We start from the raw sequence: 26,729 nt of genomic DNA on the forward strand, positions 1-26,729 counted from the left end.
AACTTTTTGGTATATGGTGTCTGCAGATTTTTGATCAATGGTTACGAGTTTTAGTCCTTTTGGACTCCCAAACATTGCATTAGAAGTAATGTTGGCAGTATTGGTTAGTATCACAATGAATTGATAGTTATTGTTACTTTACGCACTGCAATTATCTCCTTCACCTATATGAGATAGGAGTATTTTGTCTAGCAGTAGGATATTTATAGACTAGATATTTCATGCGATTCCACTCGCCTCGATATTACCATGCTTTTACGATTCGTTTCGTAATTTCATAAGTTATTGCATGTCTGCCTCTCTGTCAATTCTGAATAACATTTTCAAAACAACAAACAGTAGTATAAATATTTTCTAAAGAAATATTAAAGTCTTAGGAGATTTGACATAAAACGAAACCTTCAATTTTCAACATAGTTAGTGGGCATTTGTGCTGTGTGGCTACGGCACTAAAGAATTTAGCCACCCCCTCTCTTCCCGTGGGTGTCGTAAGAGGCGACTAAGGGATAACAAGGTTCCACAACCACCTTGGAACTTAAGAAGCCGACCGATGGCGGGATAACCATTCAACTGCTGGCTTTGAAATACACAGGCCGAAGAAGGGCAGCAGCGTCTTCGGTGCGACAAAGCCAGTACTGCGGTCACCAACCCGCCTGCCCAGCGTGGTGACTATGGGCAAAACACATGAGTTCACGTTATTTTTGGCGTAAACTTGTGGAGGCCTATGTCCAGCAGTGGACTGTATAGGCTGTAATGATAGTGGGCATTTGTGCATGTGTATCGTGTGTGGTTTAAGGACCCCCGACACAGGAGAAAAATCCTACTGGGGCCGATGAGCGTGAAGCGTTTATTATATATATCTTTCAATAAGCTTCCGCCTGTAATATCCCACTACTGGGCACTAGGCATAGGCCTCTTTCCCCATGTAAGAGAAGGGTCAGAGCTTAATCCACCACGCTGCTCCAATGCGCGTTGGCGGATATATTCCCTACTAGAAGTTAACGATCGCTATCAGGTGTACATGATAACAACCGGCACCGACGGCTTAACGTGCTCTCCGAGGCACGGTGGGGACACCCACTAGGATTGCACAAACACCCAGACCACGGCAAACATCTGTATGGCCAATACAAATGTTTGTCATGTGCGGGGATCGAAACCGTAACCGCCAGCGCAACAGGTACAATGCCTGGCTGTGACCGTTGCGCCAACGCGGCTTCGATATCTTTCAGTAATTTCATATAAATATATACCTTGGGACAGTCGCGTGGGTTTCTCGACAGGTAGCCCGTCGAGTAGCGTGGTCCCACTGATGGGGTAGAGTGTGACAACCCCGTGCGAATTCTCAACCCTGCAGTGTACATTGGCTACCCCGGTCCCCACCACGTAGATGTCGCATGTTGGGTCTGATCCTATAGTTACGCGACCTGGAATAAAAGAAATATAGTTTTATTTCTTTTAAAATTTACATATAAGTGATTGATTTACGACACAATTTGTAAGGAACAATGTAAATTAGTAATTAAAGTTTCTTTAAAACTTAATATTAAATTATAGCTGTAAGTTTATATAACATTACTTTAAAAAAAGGACATTGAAATCAAAAAAAAATTACAATAAAAATAATCAATAAAATAGAGTATCCAAATAACATTAAATTATTAGAGAAGTTCTTTAAACATGGTTCGGATGGTTAGATGATAGCACCCACACGTGATGATACTCAAAATATAATTACAGTTATTAACTACTTTTTTTCGGGTAGGACATGGCAGAAAATATCCTACTAGAATTTTATTTTTGTGTTACCCACACATTAGGGATAGGGGTCGCTTAGAATCGAATATAAAATTATCATATCAAAAATTACGATCTAACGGGTACGTCGTTCTATAGCTTGATTGGCTAGAGCACCGACACGGTCAGTCGGAGATGCAGGTTCGATCCCCGCTGAAACGATCGATTTATGAAATGATATTAAAAAAAATATCCTGGTAGAAATCTGGAGCAGCTAGACTTAGAAGAATATCTCATCCTTACGCAAAATCAGTCAAATAATGCAGCTCTCAATCCTGACATGAGTCACCAGCCAGAGCTCTTAGGTCTTAAGAATCAAGAATAAGTGCAGACGGAGCCTATTCCAGTTTAAATCATAATGATATAAAAGCATCCGCAAGAAAAAGTCGAAGAAAATCACATTATTAATATAAATTAGTGACCACATAATAATATAATGAAGTACTGATTTAATTATTTCAAATGAAATACCTTGTTTGATTGGGTGAAGAGTGACTGCGGTACTCAATCGTCCAGTGCCGAGGCTGACCAGGTGTGGTGTATTAGTCGCTACCCTGAAAAATAAAAAAATAAATAAAAATATTACAAAAATTGAACATTTTAAGTATGTACACAGTTAAAATGTTTTGACAATCATGGCTCAAAACACTAAAAAATCACATTTTGAGGATATTAATATGTTGAAATGATAATGACATTTAATACACATAAACAACAATAGCATTTTATAAATCAGAAAAATTTCCATCAAATGATATATGTACATTTGAAATGTTAATTTGTTTAAATTCATAGCCACTTTTACAATCTTTTTTTCATTGATCGTTTGGTAGCATCATAATGACTGTGTTTGACCGGGTTAGTATATTATTACTTCTGTATTGTGAGTAATTATATTGATTGATTAATTGATTACTGTAGCTTTGGTAAGCGATTATGATCGTGTCAGAAATACCGCAGTGAAACAATATGGTTGAAACACATGTATTTATTTATTTATTCCACAATTCACTTAAATATTGCACGAAGGCGAGCTTAATGCTAAAATCATTCTATTTAGTTTAGTTTTTTTTGATATTGTAGCGACAATATCATAAGAAAAACTTGTTTGGGGCTGTGAGTGGAACAGGGGGTATAGTTGATCCTCGTCCACCATCGAAAAGGGATGATCCTTAGACCAGACGTGTGTTGACTCTGGTGGGCTACTGCACCAACCCCAACGGTTGTAGTCGGGTTCTTGTATATATTTTCAATCTATACTAATATTACAAAGAGGTAAAGTTTCTAACTTTGTTTGTTTGTAGGGGGTAATCTTCGCAAATATTGATCCGATCATGAAAATTCTTTCACTGACAGAAAGCTACACTATTCAGGAGTGATATAGGCTATATTTTATTGTTATTGAACAAAAAATTCAGTGAAAAATAATAGCGTATCTAAATCAAGTCGGAGAAATGCGAGCGAGATGAAAACTTTACTATATAATTGTTTGCATCACAAAAATAATAATTAACGCCCAACGAGTTGGGCACGGGTCGGCTAGTCTTCGGATAACGTTAATATCGCGATGTAGGATACGGCAGTTCTTAGTTCGTATGTTGCGTGATAGATGTCGCTACAACACTGACAATAGATTACAGTTCATCATCATCATCATTATTACAGTCTATACAGTCCACTGCTGGACATAGGCCTCCACAAGTTTACGCCAAAAATAACGTGAACGTGTCTTCGGCCTGTGTATTTCAAAGCCAGCAGTTGGATGGTTATCCCGCCACCGGTCGGCTTTTTAAGTTCCAAGGTGGTAGCGGAACTGTGTTATCCCTAAGTCACCTCTTTAGACATCCACGGGAAGAGAGGGGGTGGCTTTACTCTTTAGTACCGTATCCACACAGTACACCACACACCACACCACCACCACAGAATACAGTTATAATTACATATGTTTACAAACTAGATGTGCCCCGCGGTTTCACCTACGTTAATTTAAAAAAAAAGAGGTAGTAAAATTTTATATAGCCTATAGTCTTCCTCGATAAAGGGGATATCTAACGCTGAAAGAACTTTTCAAATCGGACGAGTAATTCTTAAGATTAGCGCGTTTAAGTAAACAATCCAACAAACTCTTCAGCTTTATATTACTATAGTTTAATAATTATAATTCTAAACCAAAAGCTAAAGTTGAATTCATACAGGAGAGAAAGTTAGTAGGTATGCGTAAAACAAAAATACATTAAAAAATCATTTATTTCATTAAAATAAAACAATGTTTTGGTTACATGTGAATCATTTTAAAAATTAATTTGTTCAAATAAAAAATTTCACACAGAATTGGTCCTAAATAAAGTAAAAAGTTTTAATTTAATTATAATTAGACTAAAATAATAATTACGTAAACATTACATAGTATAAAACAAAGTCGCTTCCCGCTGTATGTATGATTATATCTTTAAACTTTTGATAAAAAACCAAACCTTATTAATATTAAGTATTAATATATTAACGAAGGTTTACACTATTATAACAAATATAGTTTGTGTCGGTTGTAAAAGTTCAAAAGGCTATAAATAACCAGTAAGTAACGTTACAAACATTTTACGTTACATTGTGGAACGGTAATAATAATCTTTAGCCTCCTACCTTTATAAAATACGTATAAATATCACATAATAAATTATCATTCTGGACATCAACTGGAATAATGTATGGAGCATATTTGTAATGGAATACTATTTATAAATAAGTATTTAAGTTTTTTTTTTAAATTTAAAGTGACTGTATAATACTGGCGAGAGAACGAAAGTAACCGACATAGCCCACAGAATTAGCAAGTTGAAGTGGCAATGGGCTGGTCATCTGTGTCGCAGGATCGATGGCCTTTGGAGTAGACGGGTCCTGGAGTGGAGACAGCGTCTTGGCAAACGCGGTGTGGGACGTCCTCCGGCCCGTTGGACCGACGATCTACGTAAGATTGCCGGTGTAGGCTGGATGAGGATTGCGGAAAACCGGAATGTCTGGCGCGAGCTTGGGGAGGCCTATGTCCAGCAGTGGACTGCCATAGGCTGAAGTGTGTGTGTGTGTATAATAATACCCATAATTTAAAAATAAAACTAATCGACTAGTGTACAAAATTAAAAATAAGATAAGACGTTATGACACGAGATAAGAAAACAACAAGTAGGTCATAAAAATATTTACTATAACAATTTAAAACCTTAAAGTCATACTAAAATTAGGATCATTGTGTTTATTCACAAAACGAAAAAAAAAACGACTTCAATTACATCGACAAGTAACACAACGTAGGTAGACGAAAAATTAGTCAAGTAAATAGATACGCATTATCAAAGATTGCTAGAAAAGTACTCATTATATCTGGATCAAATTTACAAGACAAGCATCAGCTTTCGATCCTACTTAATAATTGTGTTTAGTTACAAACGAAAGGAAAAACCAACTTCAATTTACATTGACAATAAAAAGGTAGTTAATAAGCCATTCTATATACCTACAACTTTGTTATATTTTATTGAAGTATGGGGTAATTCCTCCAAAACAAAATTACGAGAGCTTTTAAGAAAATAAAATAAAATAATAAAAATACTATTTCGATATCCATATTACACATCTACAACTAAAATTTATAAAGAAACTAAAATCATGAACCTACGACAACTTTATATGTATAATTCCTGTATTTTAATTTAAAAAAATATCAGTAAATCTATGCGTTCAAATTTGTCCTTTATAAAATGTATCACGAAGCGCAGCAAACGTCAACCTAGCTTATTGGTCCTGCCGAACACTGGGACGAAATTTGCCAAAAGGGATATCACACTCGAAGGAGCACAATTTTATAACAAATTACCATGTCTGATAAAAGATGTAAGCTCCATTAACGAATTTAGATCTCGGCTTTCGCAATATATTCTCAATAATACTTTATCCATAGAAAAAACCGTTTAAAATATTCGTTAACTGAGCACTAGGATTTATAACACGATGATATATATGTTTTACTTTTATTTTGTTCTCGTGTAAGTGACATTGTCTTTTTTGAGAATAAAGTTCTTTAACCTTAAATAAATACGCATTATCGATCAAATCAATTTTGTGATTAACTGCCATTATGACACCACATGTGCTGTGTGGCTACGGCACCAAAGAATATAGCCACCCCCGCTCTTCCCGTGGGTGTCGTAAGAGGCGATTAAGGGATAACAAGGTTCCACTACCACCTTGGAAGTTAAGAAGCCGACCGATGGCGGGATAACCATCTAACCGCTGGCTTTGAAACACACACGGCGAAGACGAGCAGCAGCGTCTTAGGTGCGACAAAGCCAGCCCTGCGGTCACCAACCCGCCTGCCCAGCGTGGTGACTATAGGCAACACACATGAGTTCACGCATTATTGGCGCGAACTTGTGGAGGCCTATGTCCAGCAGTGGACTGCAATAGGCTGGAATGATGATGATGATGATGACACCAACAGAAAAGCACTCGCTTTCGGTTAAAAAAAGAATCATCAAATCGGTACATCATTCAATTGTCATGGGTAATACATAAAAAATAGACAGTCGAATTTAGACCTTCCTGCTTTTTTTAAAGATCAGTTTAAATATACACAAATAAAAGTTGTGAGCCAGTGCACAACGAGAGCACTAAAACCTAGGAACGCAGGTCCAGTTAACGTGCACGGAAGCGTGTCGTCACAGGAAACCGGTCTATTTACAGGAATCGAGTCGCTTTGTTTCATTTTCAGTTCTTATTTACGACCTAACTTTCACTTTAAAATTTATTTGTTTTGCAGTTACAAGTTTTTGATTCCAGAAAAAAATATCGCGTGGTGTCGTAGGACACTAGAATGAAGCTCCATATAATAAATTATTAATTTCAAGTTCTATTCGAGTTATAAAAAAATAATAATTATATAATATGTTTAATTATGATTTATTTATCGATAAAAAAAACAAACTAATTTACAAAATTATCTTAACATTTTATTTTATTTACAATGATTTATAAAAATATATAATAACTATCCAATGATATAACAATAATAGCAAACTGCAATAATAACTGTCATCACGTAGACTATACATTAGTCACTGTATAGCTATCATACATAGACTACAAGGTACATAAAAATCTTACGCTTTTTTTAACGTTAAGGACGTTTTTTGCCGGCTATATTGTACCCCTCCACAACGCTCCATAAGGAACTTCGTTCCAATAAAATTTCGTTTTTTATGTCTATATTTTTTATCGGTCAATTGGGTGACTGATTTTAATGGTCGTTTTTTAATAATAAAAAATAATTGTGTTTTTAAATTATAAAAAAAAACCGACTACGATACAATTTTAAAGAATCAAAATTGATAAAACCCAGTAAAAATTACCACACCCAGTAACACACATAAACAAAATACAATCGAATCGAGAATCTCCTCCTTTTATGAAGTCGATTAACAAAGCGTGTCCAAAATAAGACATATTACTAGCTATAAAAAGTAATGGATCGTAGAAAAAATATTTTTTATTGTAGCTACTGACATTTCATTTTTCAATTAACCATCTCTCAAGGTTCGTCTTATGGTTGGTGTTCTGACGGTGACGTTAAAAACCAACAGACCAATTACCAAGAGAAAAGATAAACCATTGCTACTACGAGTTATGTTACAACTGAGGTAGGAGTAGGTACAGGAGGAAATATCCTGCTCAAAATCTGTAGCAGCACGACTGAGGAAGTACTTCAACCTTACAAAAGATACAATAAAATGATAGTGCTCTCAAGTAGCGTTGTACTCCCATGGTGGGTGAGTACCACAGTCAAACTTCCTGGGGAGGGTTGGTAGTAGGGTAGACAACGCGCTCATCAACAGACGGACCGTATGCTCCTTTGCCATTTAATTGATGTAAACATATACATAAAGAACGGAGTATTGTTAGTACGAATTATGGTAACAATAAATAAAAATTATAGCGAAAGTAACATTACTTCAAGATGCGTCTTATAGTCCAAAATAAATCGTAAATGCATTGCCATTAATAACGTATTATGGCCAATAAATTTAATGGCGAATTGCCTTCCTAAAATTTTTGATAAATTACCGTCTACAAAATAGGTGTGTAATGAAATAGGAATACGAGGAGGAATCTGGCGTGTGTCGCCTTTTGTATTTGTTGTGGGTATTTCGGTGCGTGTAGGGTGGCCATTGTATTTACTTACATGGATTTTTTTTTATTAAGTTGAGTCAAAAGAACTTTGATTTTTAAGTTGCCTATTTACAATATTTATTATTTATATACTGCTAAGTTATTTAATTTAATTTTATGTGAAGTCTCCACCGATTACAAATGTAGATTCCGTTAAGATGAATAGAAAAGATTAGGTATTATAAAAGAATGTAGGTATATTAAAAAAATTTACCTTTTTTAGAAATTGTGTAATAAAATTTATCGACACAAGCACAGAGCAGTATACGAGCACAACTGAACAGGTCATCTACTAAATTAATACTAATTTCAGAAATCTTAAAATTTAAAAATGCACCAATGCGATAAAAATATCTTTTAACGTTAGTAAACTTGTACAACAATGGGGCTTAAGAACAATACCTACCATTATACCATTTTATAAGATTTATAAATAATTATATGGCGCTTACATCAGTGCTGCACCTAATATCGGAAATTCTGAATGATCAGCAACAAACTTATTATAATTAATAATTAAAATCATTGTATCATTAAGTAATATACTAAATAATAAACTCAAGAATAAAAAAAAAAATCGGATAATACCCAAGTTAATTTAAAAAAGTTAAACAACACCGAGCGTCTTCGGTGCGACACAGCCAGTACTGCGGTCACCAACCCGCCTGCCCAGCGTGGTGACTATGGGCAAAACACATGAGTTCACGTTATTTTTGGCGTAAACTTGTGGAGGCCTATGTCCAGCAGTGGACTGTAGAGGCTGTAATGATGAAACAACACCGCTCACGTCTTAGAAACCGAATACAATGCTTTGGATATGGTACGCATAAAAGCTATGCATGCGTCATAATTCTTAAAATCACACGTGTAACACATATTTTGATATTCAAATAATAGGTTTGTGATAGACTATAACTTAACGTTCTGAAAACTGGTATTCTGGTAGTATAACTTAAAAAAAAAAGTGTTCTCTAAGCTATCTTATTCAGGTTATTGCTGGCCAAAAAACAAAACCAGTAACTCTTTAGGTACCATTGAAACCCGTTCACGAAAGAATGGGAGGTGAAACAAGGAAACGTTTCGTTAGAATTGATCGAATGTAAATCGCTTGGGATATCACTGCTCACAAAACTTCATCGTTCTTTGATAGAAATTCAAAGGACGAAGCTGGTTTGCAAAGTAATCATCTATCACGAAGTACTTACCAAGGATCGCTCCTTCTTGAGCCACACATTCCAAATGCATTTTTAAACGAATCCATTTGTAACATCCATTTTAAGCACAAACAGAAAACATTATAAATATCGAACAGTAGGAAACAAACTGACTAATCTTATAAGATTCCCGTGTATCTCGCAGTGATAACGAATGACTGACATCGCGATAATAAAAACAAATCGTTCCGTGTACTCTGATATCATGAAAAGAATTTTAAACTTGTATAATAGGAAAAATATTGAACTAGAACCGCTTGGAATGTTATTATTATACTTTAGTTATGTGGCTATTGGAATTGCGAGCCTAGTTTTTGAGGAGGACTTTCTGTTTTTGTTTTATAAAGCGATTATTGCACAATAATTGTGCTATTCTAGGAACAGATTATAAACAAAAACAAATAATCTAATATAATCTAATTTGACAGGTAATGGCTCTACTACGAATCGAATTGTAAAATCTAATCTGAAAACTAAGACGATTGATAAACCGCTGAATGAAAGTTTAAGGTACGTTTATTTTAGCATATACTTGTAACACCTTTCCTTATGCTGATTTCGTCACGATGGTATAACGAGGCATGAATCGTTAACTGAGCATTTAAGTAGAAACTGGAAGATTTTACGATAATAGCTTTGGGTAGTACTAGAATTTACTTTCTGTATTATTTATTACCTAGGACTGTGTCTAGTATTGTTTAGAACTGGAACTAACAAACTTAAGAGAAGAAAAGTCTTTAGTGTAGATGATATAATTTAAGTTAATAAGAAATCAAAACTTGCACACGCATTATAATTCAAATATACCTTAAAAATAAATAAAACCTATTAGTATGTACACGTACTTAAATAATTTTTCCCTTATATCCTTATATGTTATCACTAACATCCAAACGGGGCTTCACCCGTATGAAACTAGGAAAAAAACGTTGTTAGCAAATTTATAACAACAACGGCAGGCGTCGCTTTTTAAACATTTTTTATTGCTACTCCTATAGATCGTCACGCAACGATCTATAGGAGGGACTCCTAAAAGAAGGGATTTAGCTATTTAATATTAGTATATATTCCTATTATTCTCGCCTAACCTTGGTCACCCTATTCCCCCCTAATTCCGAATCACCTTTAACATTTAGCCTGTTAGGGCGTAGATTGCATAGCAATTAATTTTATTCATAATTAACGTACAAAAATACAAATAAAAATGAATCTTAATACGTTTGAATAAGATTCTTTTAGAGAACAAAAGATGCACTTTGTATGCGCATTACTTTTATTAAGACCTTACTACACTGCATTTAAGAGCTATTTTCGCTTTTTCAAGTATTTATAAACAGCTGACATATGGATCTTTAAAAATAGTCATCTCTATCGATGTGAAAAGTTGTTTATTTCTGGAGTTTGTTGTTGCGTTTTTCGTACACTTTGCATTGTCAATTGCAATTTAATTCAATAGACTGGCTTGTTGGTGCAATTTACAGATTACCTGCTTATCTCTCCGTGATCTTGAGCTTGATATTTGATTGTTGCCTTAAGTCTGGGTTTAATATTTATATACTAGCTATATATTGAAAAAAATATAAACAGTTTGTTAATAAGTAAGCTGTTCCCTAAAATACAGGTATTTAATTTGCCTACTTTGAAGCAGAAGTCCGTGTGTTAAACATACTTATTATTATATTCTTGTAGTTATACTTCTTTTTGCGCGTTAGGGATAAATGATAAGAGTAAATAATTACGATGCGCGCACACACCGTTACAAAAAACCGACACACTGAAGTTAGATAGTCAACGAAGAAGAAGTTAGCAACGTGAAGCTAGCTAGCCAATGAAGCATAAATTCTTAGGTGCGTACATAAGTATACACACTTTTTTTTTATTTTTAATGACATTGACATAGTTTATAGCTACAGAATACCTATAATACTCAAAATTAATGTACTACATTTTAGTTCATATGGTTGTGGACGTAAGAAATCTTAACTAAAATCTAAATCTTTTACGAAGAAGGCGTTTACCTTAATCAATCTTTCTGTTCAATCGTAGATAACAATAACCTAACCTTGTCGCAAACATGGTAAATATCCCATTTTACATACAAGTCATAAATAATTACTTATTATTAAGCAATCGATATTTTAAAAAGAAATATATTGACACCAATAAAGACCTCTTTGCAACAGAACTATATATATATTTTTTTGTAATAAATCTACTTTTTCGGATTTTATCGCAGTTTGTTAAGTTTTTTAAATGCCCGACGTTTCGGATACTATACAGCAACCATGGTCACGGGAGAACATTTAAAAACCTTAATAAACTACGATAAAATACGAAAAAGTTGTTTCATTATAATGAGTGAAATTCGCGTAAACATTGGAAAACATTTTTTTTTTTAAATAAAACAACAGATAACACAGTTTATATAAACACATTAATAGTAAAACATAATTCTATATACAAACACATTAATAGTAAAACATTATTCTATATTATCAACTATTGTGACTGAACCATGACCTTATTGGTAATACAACGTTAGTGTTACGATACTGATAGGTCGTCAGCCTCTGCGGCTACACAGCTGACAGGTCATTAACACTTCTTTGACCTTGAGTTTTTACGTACGGCCCAGTAACTAATCATCAATGTCCCAATTTTGGACAAAGGCATCTTCTTCTGCATTACTGCCTTTAATATTAATTTAGCCTTACATGCATAAAACGACAGGTAAGTCGTGTATATGATAGAACTATACAGTTATCGGTAATATGAGACCTGATTATACCTGTCGGTTATGTATGCACTGTAAAGACGGAATCATCACAGCCTATACAGTTCACTGCTGGACATAGGCCTCCACAAGTTTACGCCAAAAATAGCGTGAACTCATGTGTTTTGCCCATAGTCACCACGCTGGGCAGGCGGGTTGGTGACCGCAGTACTGGCTTTGTCGCACCGAAGACGCTGCTGTCCGTCTTCGGCCTGTGTATTTCAAAGCCAGTAGTTGGATGGTTATCCCGCCATCGGTCGGCTTTTTAAGTTCCAAGGTGGTAGCGGAACTGTGTTATCCCTTAGTCGCCTCTTACGACACCCACGGGAAGAGAGGGGATGGCTTTATTCTTTAGATTAGTAGCCACTCCGTACATGATAAGTGATGATGATGATGATAGTATATAGATGCTTGGAACACCAGAAGCATATCAAGCAAGTATCCTAACTTAACCCCGACCCTCCTCAGGAGCTCTGGCCTCCTGACTCACAGATACACAACACCACTTGAGGGGACTATTATTTGGCTGTGATCTTTTATAAGGTTGAGGTAATTACTCGATCTGTCTCCAGATTTTGAGTAATATGGAGTGTAAGTTGGTAGATATATGTAGAAAAAAATATTCAAAATACTTTTACAGAGTATTTAACCAGATAAACAGCCCATAATTCGACATGAGCTTTATCTCTTACTGAGTCCTATTAAAATGGCTGAATCGTTATTCCGTTTTTCATTTATTATATCTAATATTAGCTTCTGCCCGCGACTTCTTCCGCGTGGAATGGGTACAATTCTGTCGTACATGATATTTGCGAAACTGTAGCGGACGCAGCGGAAGCTCTCAAAAGTAAAAATACCCCGATTTTGAAACATTCCTCATTGGTGGTCCGTATCTATTGGTCTTACCGTGATGATATATAGCCTATAGCCTTCCTTAATAAATGGGCTATCTCACCATGAAAGAATTTTTCAAATCTTTAACTGAGGTAGGGCACAGCAGAAATTTCCTGCTCAAAATATGGAGCAGCCCGACTGGGGTAGTACCTCGACCTTACAGAAGATCACAGCAAAATAATACTGTTTTCAAGCAGTATTGTGTTCCTGTTGGTGAGTAAGGTGACCAGAGCTCCTGGGGGGATTGGGGATTGGGTCGGCAACGCGCTTGCGATACTTTTGGTGTTGCAGGTGTCTGTAAGCTACGGTAATCGCTTACCATCAGGCGAGCCGTACGCTTGTTTGCCGACCTAGTGACATTAAAAAAAATCGGACCAGTAGTTCCTGAGATTAGCGCGTTCAAACAAACAAACTTTTCAGCTTTATATAATAAGATAAATAACTTGATGATTGAATGAATGAACCGATAGTCATTCTCAAATTAAGGCGTGATCAAAGGCAGTAGGGATTTTTTTTTGTATATTAGATGATTACAGTAAATAGAGCTGTAATAATTATATATATGTTACATAACACGCACTCCACATAGCCATCGGAGCTAAACGCGTACTAGCATTACTGTAATCTAGACACCGGGTCAGGTTACCTGGATCTAGTCAACTCGATCGAGTGTGATATTGTTGCGGTGAAACTGATTTACCATTGTGATTTGTGGTATTGTTTCATTTAACAATCTTAACTAAAAGGGGTGTCATGTTTAAGAATTATCAATGTATAATTATAAATTCCTTTGGTAAAGTTTCTTAGGTTTTAGACAGATTTTTTTTTTATAAAAAATATATTTGTAATAAAAGAAAATAAATTTGCAATTCTGATAAAAGCTGCGCAAAGATACATCTCAATACTCATTCATTCTAATTTAATTTTAATTTGAAGACACGCCGGAGCGTGGACACACTAAATAATTATTAATAATATTTATCAGCTGATGCTTGTCGGGGTTTGGGAGTAAGTGACTTTGTATTAATTATTGCCGAATACTTCCACAGTAAAACTTTAGTTTTAAACCCAAAACAGATTACGAAGCTAAAAAACACTTAGGTCACAATAAATAATGTTATTAAATATCAAGAAAAATAAGATACGCAAATCTTTGTAAGAACCGTTTATTTTAATGTATATGGTATAATTATGTGTTACATAAAAAATGTAAAAATTCGTCATACAAATAAAGCTTTATTGTTAATCTAATCGTCGTAGTTATATCATAACATAATATAGCGTAACTAGCTGGCCCCGCAAACGTTGTTTTGCCGTATATGTTATAAACCCCCTTAATTGTTAATTGCCCTCCCCCCTCGTTGTTGTTGTTCGATTCTCAGACCTACCCACACATGCACATGCATATATGCACACAAAATTTCATAAGAATCGGTCAAGCTGTTTCGGGGGAGTTTAACTACAAACACCGCGACACGAGAATTTTATATATTAGATAGAAAACGTAGGTAGTGTGGTAAGGAACGAGGGACAGTGCCTATATATCTACTTGATTGGGACACTTTTAGGCTTGATGCATCACATTTTTAACCGATTTTAATCGATTCTATTTTTTTATGTATATTCAGAACTTCAGAACTTTCACTGCGCGGAACGATTTCGATGGGTTTTTTTAATCAAAAGCTCGATTCTCTCGATGCTTGTCATGTGCTCCCATTAAAATTTAATCATGATCTGATGAGGACTTTTTGAGTAATCTTTGATAACACGTACTAATTGACTATTTTTTTTGTGTATCTAAGTTCTATTACTTGCAGATGTAATTGAAGTAGTTTTTTTTTTTTCGTTCACGAGCAAGCAAAATTATTAAATATTTAAAAAAAAAAACAAATAAACTTAGGTAGGTAAATATATCGAGTTGAATTTGAAAACATGTGTGTTTGATTACATTTTATTACATATTTTTATTATACATTTAAGTTATATTTTTTGTACAAAATAAAACAAGAAAAAGTACAAAAACAGCTTTATCACAAGTCTATATCTTCTGGGCAAAAAAGACTTGGATGAAAAATAAAACTTAGTCATAAAGAAAATCTATACTAATAAATGGAGAGCCGGTTTTTTTGTTCGGCTATACTGCGAAAACTACTGAGCCGATTGGAATAATACTTATACCATAAGATGCAGCGTGTTTTGGAGAAGGTTTTAGTGTATGATATTTTTGTGATTACTTATCGTGTAAAAAAATATGGACGGACAGAGGTCGCTAGTAATATATATATCGAACTTGTTTTCTAACGACTTTTTTCTTAATTACCGTCTAGACTAGAATAAATTACGTATGCGAAAGGTGCAGATAAAAAAAATACCTTTAGGCATTTTGTTGGGTAACTTTAAGTCTTGTGATTTTCAAGGTCAGTCCGGTACTATGTCTACTCTTTTTTAAACATTAATTAAATATATATGTATTTGTATAGTTAATTACCATTTAAAAAAATATTTATTACTTAGGGGTAGTCGTAATTTCGCAATTGCGAGTTCTATGAGGGTAATTTTGGTGTTACATCAGTTTAATAGAAGTAGTATGGGCTTGTAACAGTTTTAGTATTCTGGTAATTCTTTCGCTCTCGCCATCGAGGTACAACAAAATACTTTTGAAGCGTTGTTTTCTTTATCGTATAATGCGTATGTATTTTAAATCCTATAAATTACTGTGGCAATTTTTTCATAAATGTTTAAATAATAAACTTTGTAAGAAAATAATTGTGTTTGCTCGCAAACGAAAAAAAAACCGACTTCAATTACATCGACAAGTAATACAACGTAGATCGACGAAAAAATAGTCAAGCAACTACGCGTTATCAAAGATTACTCAAAAAGTAGTTATCAGATCGCGATAAAATTTATATGTGACCACATGATAAACATCAGCTTTCGATTAAATTAAAAATTATTAAAATCGGTACACCCAGTAAAAAGTTATTACGGATTTTCAAAAGTTTCCCTCGATTTCTCTGGGATTTCATCATCAGATCCTGGTTTCCTTATCACGGTACCAAACTAGGGATATCCTCTTTCCAACAAAAAAAGAATTATCAAAATCGGTACATCTAGTAGAAAGTTATGCGGTATAATACAAAGTAGGTCGACGAAAAAAGCGTCAAGTAAAAACGCATTATTAGATATAACTCGAAAAGTAGTTGTTAGATCTCAAATAAATTTAAATGGGACCAATTGGCACACACAACCTTTCGATTAAAACAAAATTTGTCGAAATCGGTCTACCCAGTCAAAAGTTCTGATGTAACATACATAAAAAAAAAAAAAAAAAAAAAAAAAAAAAATACAGTCGAATTGAGAACCTCCTCCTTTTTTGGAAGTCGGTTAATAATTCTAGACTTTAATAAAACCACATCATTTAGGCATGTTTGAAAGTACTTTAAAATGATCATCTTTCGAGAGAATTTTAAACTAATGCTTGTATAGGTTATCGGCACGGATATTGAACGTTCGGAGACAGGGTGGTGGGTCGCTTAGCGCATCGTGCAGGGATTGAAAACAGAAAACATAAAAATTACAAAATTTTAAAACTTATTTATAGACTTCTAAGTTAATAGTTTTCTGACAGAATAAAAAAAATATTTTGCTATTATCGGTACTTCCAAACGAATACGAAAGTAACCGACATAGCCCACAGAATTAGCAAGTTGAAGTGGCAGTGGGCTGGACATCTGGTCGCAGGAGCGATGGCCGTTGGAGCAGACGGGTCCTGGAATGGAGACCGTGTTTTGGCAAACGCAGTGTGGGACGTCCTCCGGCCCGTTGGACCGACGATCTACATAAGATTGCCGGTGTAGGCTGGGTGAGGATTGCGGAAAGCCGGGATGTCTGGCGCGAACTTGGGGAGGCCTATGTTCCAGCAGTGGAATGCTTGCAGTGAATTCTTTAATCGATTATTTTTATTATATTAGTATTCAAAAACGACTTCAAACGTTTAGTTTACAGATCGATGTGTATTCAGTATAAAAGAGTGTATAATATAGCATTATTAATGCATGCTACAAAAGTGTAGAGGTTTAAGAGCAAGCGCTTCCCGTCCTTTTCATTTTGTGATAAAGCACAGCCTACTTGGTGGCCTGCAATAGTTTTGTTCAGTGCAAAATGAAAAATAAATAGAATTTTTATATCATTATTTATTAATTTATTGGAGTAAAGTTTAAAGACAGATTACAGAGTGTTGGCTGATATTTTGCGAATAGCTTAAAAATAGTATGCAGTGTTGAACTGAATGTCTTTCACTAATATCTACCTGTATATACAGAATAATACAGTTAGCACGTCTAAGCAACAAACTTTTGCCAAGTCGTAGAAATATTCGGTAGATAATTCCACGAACGAGCGTCCCTTGATGATTTCATATTGACGTAATCGCTTCCCGATTCGAATATTCAATGGCTTTCGCGGCGCGAGCGAACAGACCGTGAATTATTTAAGACAAATTAAAAAAAAACAAACGAGTCAAGTGTGAGTCGTATTAGTAAACAAAAGGACCGTAACACAGTACAAAAGTAATGGTACTGTCATATCACACATTTTAGTTTAAATTTATTGTTATTTGTTACTGAATTTAATTCCCTCTCTTAAGCGAAACGAAATGAAAACCGGTACAGAAAATGATGAAAATAAAATATAATTCGTTCATCGGGATCGAACTGCAAGATTTTATGACAGAATCATATGTAGCTAGCCAGCGGATCCTTGTCATCTCAATAACATTTCATTTTCTAAAGATTAGTAGATAATGTACATATTTTCAACGATTGACGACGCGTTGGCGCAACGGTCACAGCACTGGTTTGTGGCTGTTGCGCTGGCGGTTGCGGGTTCGATCCTCGCACATGACAAATATTTGTAACGGCTATGCAGATGTTTGCAATGGTCTGGGTGTTTGTGCAGTCTTTGTGGGTCTTCCAGCCCTAGCCATTGGTCCCGGTTGTCATCATGTGCACTTGATAGCAATCGTTACTCATAGTAGGTAATTATCCGCCATCCCGCATTGGAGCAGCGTGGTGGATTTAGCTCTGATCCTTCTCATACATAGGGAAAAGGCCTATGCCCAGCAGTAGGATATAACAGGCTGAAGCGAGCGAAAAAATCAATGTAATAATTTACCAGTTCACTTCAGCAAGCATTAACCCAGCAAAGATATTGCGTTTCGACCTTCTCTTTTAAACAAATACCGTTAAAACTACTATCAGTAAAACGTTTACCGAAAACAATTACTGCACGAATCACGAGTCGGCGACAAGAAAGTTCACTAAGCCCCGTTGTATCGACGATTGTCATTCTCGGAAGCAAAAAGTGACATCGTCGCAAAATTACAAGTTATAAGGACCTTTTAATATTTACGAGTAAATGTATTTTATATAGTAAGTAGCCGACCTGGCGAGCGGCGTCGGCGCCTTACCTCCTTATTTTTTTTCTTGAATATAATAATTATATATATCGAAATAAATTATAATATAGCTTTCATTAAGTTGGATCAAACTGCGCACGGTGTGCAAATTTGATTAAAATCGGTTAAGTAGGTTAGTATAGGAGTATATATATATATATATATATATATATATATATATATATATATATATATATATATATATATATATATATATATATATATATATATATATATATATATATATATATATATATATATATATATATATATATATATATATATATATATATATATATATATACTTTTTTTACCGATTTCAAAAAAAGACGAGGTTCTCCATTCGAGTGTAGATATTTTGTGATTTTTTTGTATGTTTGTTACCACTTGTTTGTTATAACTTTTTACTGTTTGTGTGTACCGATTTTGATGATTCCATTTTTAAGCGAAAGCTCGTGCTTTTCTATTGGTCGAATTTAAATTTAATCGAGATATGATCTCTACTTTTTGAGTAATCTTTGATAACATATGATGTGATGTGTCGATGTCAATGAAGTCGGGTTTTTTTCGTTTGCGAGCAAACACAATTATTTATACGAAATTCCGTACGATTCACTGGATCGAGAAGATTCGAAAATAAAAGAGTTTGATTGCGAACAAAGTCACAGATCTAGCTAGTATAGTAACATTAGTAGTTGATGTGATATTAAGTAGAATTTACTATGTAAATAGGCGGATGTTTACAGATTAACTGAAGACATTAGATTCGATAATATCCTGCTTTGATTGCACTTGACTCGGCTTGAATACGAATGAGAGACTCATGTGTAGATATCGTGTTAGTATTGAAGTCTAGACTTATTTGACGGTATTATATCACAAAACTATAATAAATGTAAGGAATTACTGAATATTATTCGGCTAAAAATTTCTCTTATGGTAAAAATAATAATTAACATTTGTTTAGAAGATTATTTTGTTTGGGAAAACCGGGATGTTTGGGCGCGAACTTGGGGAGGCTTATGTCCAGTAGTGGACTGCGATACGCTGAAGTGTGTGAGGAACGATCGATATTATGTACGTATCTTTATGTCTATGATAATTACTGAAACCACAACAGCTGGCTAATGTTCTCTAAGGATTAGAGGAGTACCTTTATGTCTATGATCACTACTGAAACCACAACAGCACTGGCTAATGTTCTCTAAGGATTAGAGGAGAGATCCACAAGCACATACACCGAGACTAGAAATAAATATTTGATGAAATATAAATATCCGACCCGAGTAAAAATCGAACCAACGATCGTTAGAGTATATGCGACTACTCACACCATCATAAATGTTTAACGGGCCTATTCCACGGCTTGTGGATTTGCTATTTGACGGATGACCTTATCCAATAGACAAAAGTTTTAGGTATATTATTCTTTTTACCATCGATTACCATTATATAATTACATAGTATAAAACAAAGTCGCTTCCCGCTGTCTGTATGCTTAGATCTTTAAAACTACGCAACGATTTTGATGCGGTTTTCTTTGGTAAATAAAGTGATTCCAGAGGAAGGTTTATATGTATAATACATGCATAATATAGTAGAGGAACACTGATAGTTTTTGAAACCGTGCGAAGCCGGGGTGGGTGGCTAGTATATTCTATTCGCGGATGTGAATCTAAAAGTTATAGTTTTGTCAATTAAGATAAAACAGGTCCTAATGGTCTATTCCACCCCTTGCTGTTACAGTCTTGTCAGTAAAACCGGTAAAACCGACTCTTAGTTTTCGATAGTAGGCTACCTGTGAATTTCAAAATGACAAATGATGTCAGTCAAAAGTGTACTCTACTGTGTAGTGTACTCAGTCTGTTTCTTACGATCGTTTCAAAATCCAAGTAGACACATCTTAATTTTCACAATCCAGTAAATGTTCTAAGATCAACGTACTATTAAGATAATAGAAAAGTAGTTTAGAAACCGACCAATACGAAAATAGGGCAAAAAAAATTAAACCTATAATACAATTACTTGGACATCAATTTTGCATTATAATTTTTTTGTGACCAGTTTACTTTAGAAATCCGAATATTTTACGGTTATTTTTTTATTCGATAAATTTCATATTAATTTAACGGTTATCAAGAAGTTTTTATGTTGATGAGTTTCTATAGCAGGTACATAAATAAGAAATAAGAATTTAAACCGAAAACAATTTTAATTTTTGTTTCTAAGTTTTTTTTTTTTTGAAACTGTAATAAAAAACGCGACACAAAAGCGGCCAGGGCCTTCAGCACTTAAAACTGCCCTGAAGATAATTTGAAAACAACTCCTTGTTGTTTAAACAAAGCTCACATAAAACCTACTTCCTTTTATAGCTTCAATTATTTACACAATAAAATACAACCATAAAAGGAAAAATGACATCAAAATATACAATCATTATTATAATTATCCAATAAGCAACATATAAATAATTTCCCAATCAAACCGTTATCCACCCAAATATTCTCAAAAAAAAAAAAAAAAAATTCTGCTGACACGGTAACGACGCCGCAAACTCGCAACTCAGTAACTTTCGATAATCGGAATAACCAGAAAACGCGGGTAATTACACAAGCACCGTATCTTTATGGCGATGGTCAATAAAAAGTAGAAAAAATTAGTTTTGTCCAATTGCGTCGTGTAAACAACGGTGACTCAAATACGTTGAAACTTTCTCTGAAAATGATTCAGAGGACGCGAGCGTACAATATCTAATGTAATTTAATTTGGTCGTAAATTTTGTGATGTGGTGAGCGATACCGATTATATTTTTAGCTTCGGTAATGTAGATATGAATCCCTATGATGAGGTTCAAGTTACTGTAATGTAACTGTATTTTTTTTTGTGTTAATACTGTCTGCCATTTGTGTGATGTCCCGAATAAACGTGTTTCTTCCTTTCTTTCTTTCTTTTTTTACCCACTTCAAAAAAGGAGAAGGTCACTCAATTCGACCGTATATATATATATATATATATATATATATATATATATATATATATGTATGTTCGGGGATAACTTCGTCGTTTATGAACCGATTTTGATAATTCTGTTTTTGTTGGAAGGGAGATATCCTTGGTGGGGTACCGTGATAAGGAAACCAGGATCTGATGGTGGGATCCCAGAGAAAGCGAGGGAAACTCGAAAATCCGCATAACTTTATACTGGTGTACCGATTTTGATGATTTTTAATTAAATCGAAAGCCGATGTTTATCATGTGGGTCAAATTTAAATTTCATCGAGATCTGATTACAACTTTTGGAGTAATCTTTGATAATCCGTATTTACTTGACTAATTTTTCGTCTACCTACGTTGTATTAATTGTCGATATATTTGAAGTCGGTTTTTTTTCGTTAGCCTGCAAACACAATTATTATCTTTCTTTAATATTGACAATCGATATTTCCATATCTTTATTTATAAGCATTTTTTAACCGACTTCCAAAAAAGGAGGAGGTTCTCTATTCGACTGTATTTTTTTTTTTTTTTTTTTTTTTTTTTTTTTTTTTTTTTTTTTTTATGTATGTTACATCAGAACTTTTGACCAGGTAGACCGATTTCGACAAATTTTGTTTTAATCGAAAGGTGGTGTATGCCGATTGGTCCCATTTAAATTTATTTGAGATCTAACAACTACTTTTCGAATTATATCTAATAATGCGTTTTTACTTGACGCTTTTTTCGTCGACCTACGTTGTATTATACCACATAACTTTCTACTGGGTGTACCGATTTTGATAATTCTTTTTTTGTTGGAAAGGGGATATTCCTAGTTTGGTACCATGATAAGGAAACCAGGATCTGATGATGGGATCCCAGAGAAATCGAGAGAAACTCTTGAAAATCCGCAATAACTTTTTACTGGGTGTATCGATTTTGATAATTTTTACTTTAATCGAAAGCTGATGTTTATCATGTGGTCACATATAAATTTTATCGAGATCTGATAACTACTTTTTGATTAATCTTTGATAACGCGTATTTACTTGACATTATTTTCGTCACCTTACGTTGTATTATACCTCATAACTTTTTACTGGGTGCACCGATTTTGACGTTTCTTATATAAATTAAAAGCTACTATTTGTCACGTGGTCCCATTCAAATTTAATTGAGATTTGATTCGTAATTTGTGAGTTATATCTAATATTGCGTATTTACTTGACGGTTTTTTCGTCACCCTACGTTGTATTATACGTTATATCTTTTTACTGGGTGCACTGATTTTGATCTTTTTTGTATAAATCAAAAGCTAATACTTGTCATGTCGTCCGTTTTAAATATGATTGAGATATAATGAGCAATTTTTGAGTAATCTTTGATGACACGTATTTACATGACGATGTTAAGACGACTGTGGTCATGTTCAATACTTTGCCACAACGCCATCTATCAAAATGTTATGAAATTACTTCGTTCACTATCGATCAAATTACAATATTCCACTAGAGTAGAGAGTAGCAGTTTATTCGTTATAAATATATTTGAGCTTTTAATTTATGAGTTATCGCTAATACTGGGTATTTACTTGGCTATTTTACGTCGACCAACGTTATATTAACCTCATTACTATTTTACTGGGTGGACCGATATCGATGATTCTTTTTTTAATCGATAGGTGGTGCTTGTCATGTGGTCCCATTTAAATATAATTGAGATTTGACTCGAACTTTTTGAGCTATATCTGATATGGCGTATTTACTTGACTGTTTTTGGAGTTTTCTCCTTAAGAATCGATTTTCATTTAAGGCCCCGGAATGAAAAAATTGAACAGTAAAATCTACTGAACGAATGACCTTGTTAGAGATGGCGTTCAGACGTTTTCTAATAACGCAATTAGGTTCCGATAGATGGCGTTATTGCATTCATTTATTTACAATTTGATATAGTAATAATATATTTCTTAGACTAGTAAGCCTTTTTGTGCCTATTTAGACAGTTGATCTGAAGGGGTAAACTCCAGTCGTGCATCGGAGCTGTGTGAAAACATGAACATTACATATTTTTAATAAAAAAGACATAAACCGTAATTCAATATAAATCCGCTTCAACTAAAAAACCCGCCGTAATAAGCGATGTCAGCGCTTCGCGCGAATCGACGACGGGCCTTTTATGAAATTTCTGCCTACAATCGCTAACAAAATGTTAGAAATAACAGTAGAACATTATATAATTCTACAATTTTATAATGTCGCGTTATATGGAATACGAATAAAGTATTACTATTTTTTCGTCGATCTACGTTGTATTACTCTTCGATGTAATTGAAGTCGGTTTTTTTTTCGTTTGCGAGCAAACACAATTATGCTTCATATGGTGTTTGTTGTTATGGATCGTATTTTCAGAGGAAGGCACAAATGATCAAACAAAATATTTTGGCAATTTAAATTTACACATTTATTAAAATTATTACTAGTCATGTAGATGTATATACATATATATGTATATACATATAGACGTATATACATATAGATGTATATATATAGATTTAGTGATGTAGTTGCAAATTCGATCATGATTTCTTAGAATATATAAACAAGCGAAAACGCAAGCAGTCGTGCAAAAAAATATTACTTGCAGATAAACTAGTCAAAAAATTGTGTTAGTCTAAGTAAATTTCTTATTCAATGCCTAAATATAACACGAAAAACTTAAGTTAGGAAGATGCTTATTTTGTAGGCGTTACGGTTGATTAAATTTTCAATTAAACTACCAATTTAACGTTGACATTTTATCAGTGGCGTAGCGTAGTGGGGGCGGGGGGGGGGCGGCCCGCCCCGGGCGGCACTTTTTAGGGGGCGGCAAAATTGAACAACACTTAAATAATAAAAACAATTAGTAAATACTAGCGGCCCGGTACGTGCTTCGCTACGTATAAAGTGAAATAATAAAAAAAAAATTACATCAAATTCATTTATTAATACAAAAAAAAATAATTGCTAGGCTATTTTAAAACAATCCAAAACATTTGGATAAACAGTATTTTTTGTTTTTCTATTTTGAGAAACAATAGTCGAAGACTTTTTCGTAGTCCACAAATGCCATACACAGCGGCTGATTATATTATTCTGTCTTTTGTATAATCTACCGAACAGTATGGATATGGTCTACAGTGCTCAGTCAGTCGTTTCGAAACCCCGCTGCTCCGGTAGTTGGAATTCGTCGAGTCTTCTGGCGAGACGATTCGTAACAACACTCGAAAACAGCTTATAGATATGGCTCAGAAGTGAGATCGATGTGTAATTCTTTGACAGAGACTTGTCGCCTCTCTTAAAGAACAGCACCAAACACACTACTGGACCACACCTCCGGCGTGGTACCTCGGTGGGTGACGGCGTGAAAGAGTCTCGCCAAGACTTTTAGAGCAGGTCGCCCTGCGGCTTTAAGTAGCTCAGTCGTAACTACGTCATCCCTATTCTGCTCAATCAGAGTAGCAATCTCTCTTGTATTTGAGCAGTGGAGGTCTCGGCGTACAAGTTTTCGTATCTTCTTGGAAAAAGCCCTCTGTTCTGGCGAAGCTGCTTGAGCAGTGAGCAACTCGCGCCTCCGCAACATTAGATCCAAGGCTTCGGAAGAGAGTTGGACTGCTTTGTTGACTTCGTCGGCGGAAAGTGCCTACGACCTAGTGTACACACCATCTTCACCACGTTGTCGGTCATCTCTTCCACGTTGCCAGTAGCTTCCAGCGAATCGAATCGGTTTTGGAGTTCCCATTGAAACTGCTCGGAGCCACATAGTAATTGGGGCAGCGTACGTCGGAGAGTGGATTTCACTAAGCGGGCCCGCTCTTTTCGGAGGTATATATTTAAAGTACTCCGCAATAGCCGGTGGTTACTGCCAGTGTTAAACCAATTAACCAAGGAGACATCTCTGAATATATGCCTTTTATCCGCCATGATGAATCTATCTCGTTCCTCGTCATAGTGTTGGGGCATAGCCATGTACACCGCCTTTGGGGCTTCTTCTCAAAAAATTGAATTCATCAAGAAGAACCCCTCTGACTCATAGTAGTTGACGAGCATCTACCTCCTGCGATTCCTGCGCCCCTACCCGTGTGGTCCGATCCTCGATTCGTCGCGGTCTTATATTCCCACTTTAGCGTTGAAGTCTCCCATAACAACGTTGTAGAAGGCCGAAGTAGTCCCATGCATGGCCCTAGTAATATCGTCATACAAGGCTTCGACTTCATTGTCAGATTGTACTGAGGTCAGCGCATAGAGCTGTATCACTTTTAAGGAGTACCTGTCAGTGAGTTTAAGTACAAGGTACGCTACCCGGGTCGACACATTGCTGACTTCCACAACGTTGTTAGTGAGAGTCTTGTGGACCAGAAAACCGACGCCACCTTAGGAAAGCCTATCACCTTCACGGAAGCAGAACAAGTGCCCGGAGTCCAAGATCATCGTGTCTTCGCCCTCTCTTCAAACTTTAGACAACCCCAGTATGCTTCACTTAAGTTTAAGTTTAAGACTCAGTTTTACTTCCAGTTCGGTAAGGTTGTGGTCCAGCCGCAACATGCCTCCATTATACGTAACTGGTACGTAGTACCTGTAGTTTTGAGTGACAGCCTCCCGTATCCCGGTGATCCTCAGCACCCTCCGCCCCATCGTTACCGCGGCCGCTGCTATAGCCGGGAATAGTGGGGCTACCGAGAACTGAGGGCCTAAAATTCTACCGCGAACTCATGAGGGTTTTTGCCCATAGTCACTACGCTGGGCAGGCGGGTTGGTGACCGCAGGGCTAGCTTTGTCGCACCGAAGACGCTGCTGCTCGTCTTCGGTTGTGTATTTAAAAAGCTAGCTGTAGGATGGCTATACCGCCATCGGTCGGCTTCACTAGTTCCACAGTGGTATTGGAACTTTGCTATTTCATATTATTAACTAGCTGACCCGGCAAACGTTGTTTTGCCAATAAACTATTTACTATAATATAAGTGTGCAGGGATTTACTTATAAACGTTGTAGATAATGAAAGTATACTTTATTTAGTACACAGAAAAATTAAAATAATACGTATAACAGTCACTACTACGATCGGTACACAAATAAAAAAAAAAACAATGGCCGAAAACAGTATAGTGAGTAAGACAGGAGACCGGCTTTATTCTCATCCCTACTCCATGATGTTTGCTGGATGAGAGGTGACAACGTAATGTAGACATCTAGCGGGGATAACTGATCGATTGATAGTTATCGACCGGCGAAGGCAGGAGATCAAATTGAATTGAGAAAAAAATCACTATTAAAGGAAATTATTAAAAATAATAAAAAATAAAAATTGCGATGGAAAAATAGGGCTTGATCGTAGAAAGGTTGAAAATTAAGAGTAATATAATTTT

At 35.3% G+C, this 26,729-nt stretch overlaps 1 protein-coding gene across 1 annotated transcript in view; it reads right to left on the reverse strand.

Annotated features, from left to right (window-relative positions):
- The window catches only part of LOC123667532, a 139,486-nt gene that overhangs the window by 61,377 nt on the left and 51,380 nt on the right, over positions 1-26,729 (reverse strand). The window contains exons 3-4 of the mRNA XM_045601417.1: positions 2,269-2,351; positions 1,254-1,427 (exon numbers count right to left, since the gene is read on the reverse strand). Coding sequence (XP_045457373.1) covers positions 1,254-1,427; positions 2,269-2,351 — 257 coding nt within the window. The remainder of the gene's footprint in view (positions 1-1,253; positions 1,428-2,268; positions 2,352-26,729) is intronic.

Source organism: Melitaea cinxia, chromosome 28, assembly GCF_905220565.1.
Source record: "Melitaea cinxia chromosome 28, ilMelCinx1.1, whole genome shotgun sequence".
Taxonomy (NCBI): domain Eukaryota; kingdom Metazoa; phylum Arthropoda; class Insecta; order Lepidoptera; family Nymphalidae; genus Melitaea; species Melitaea cinxia.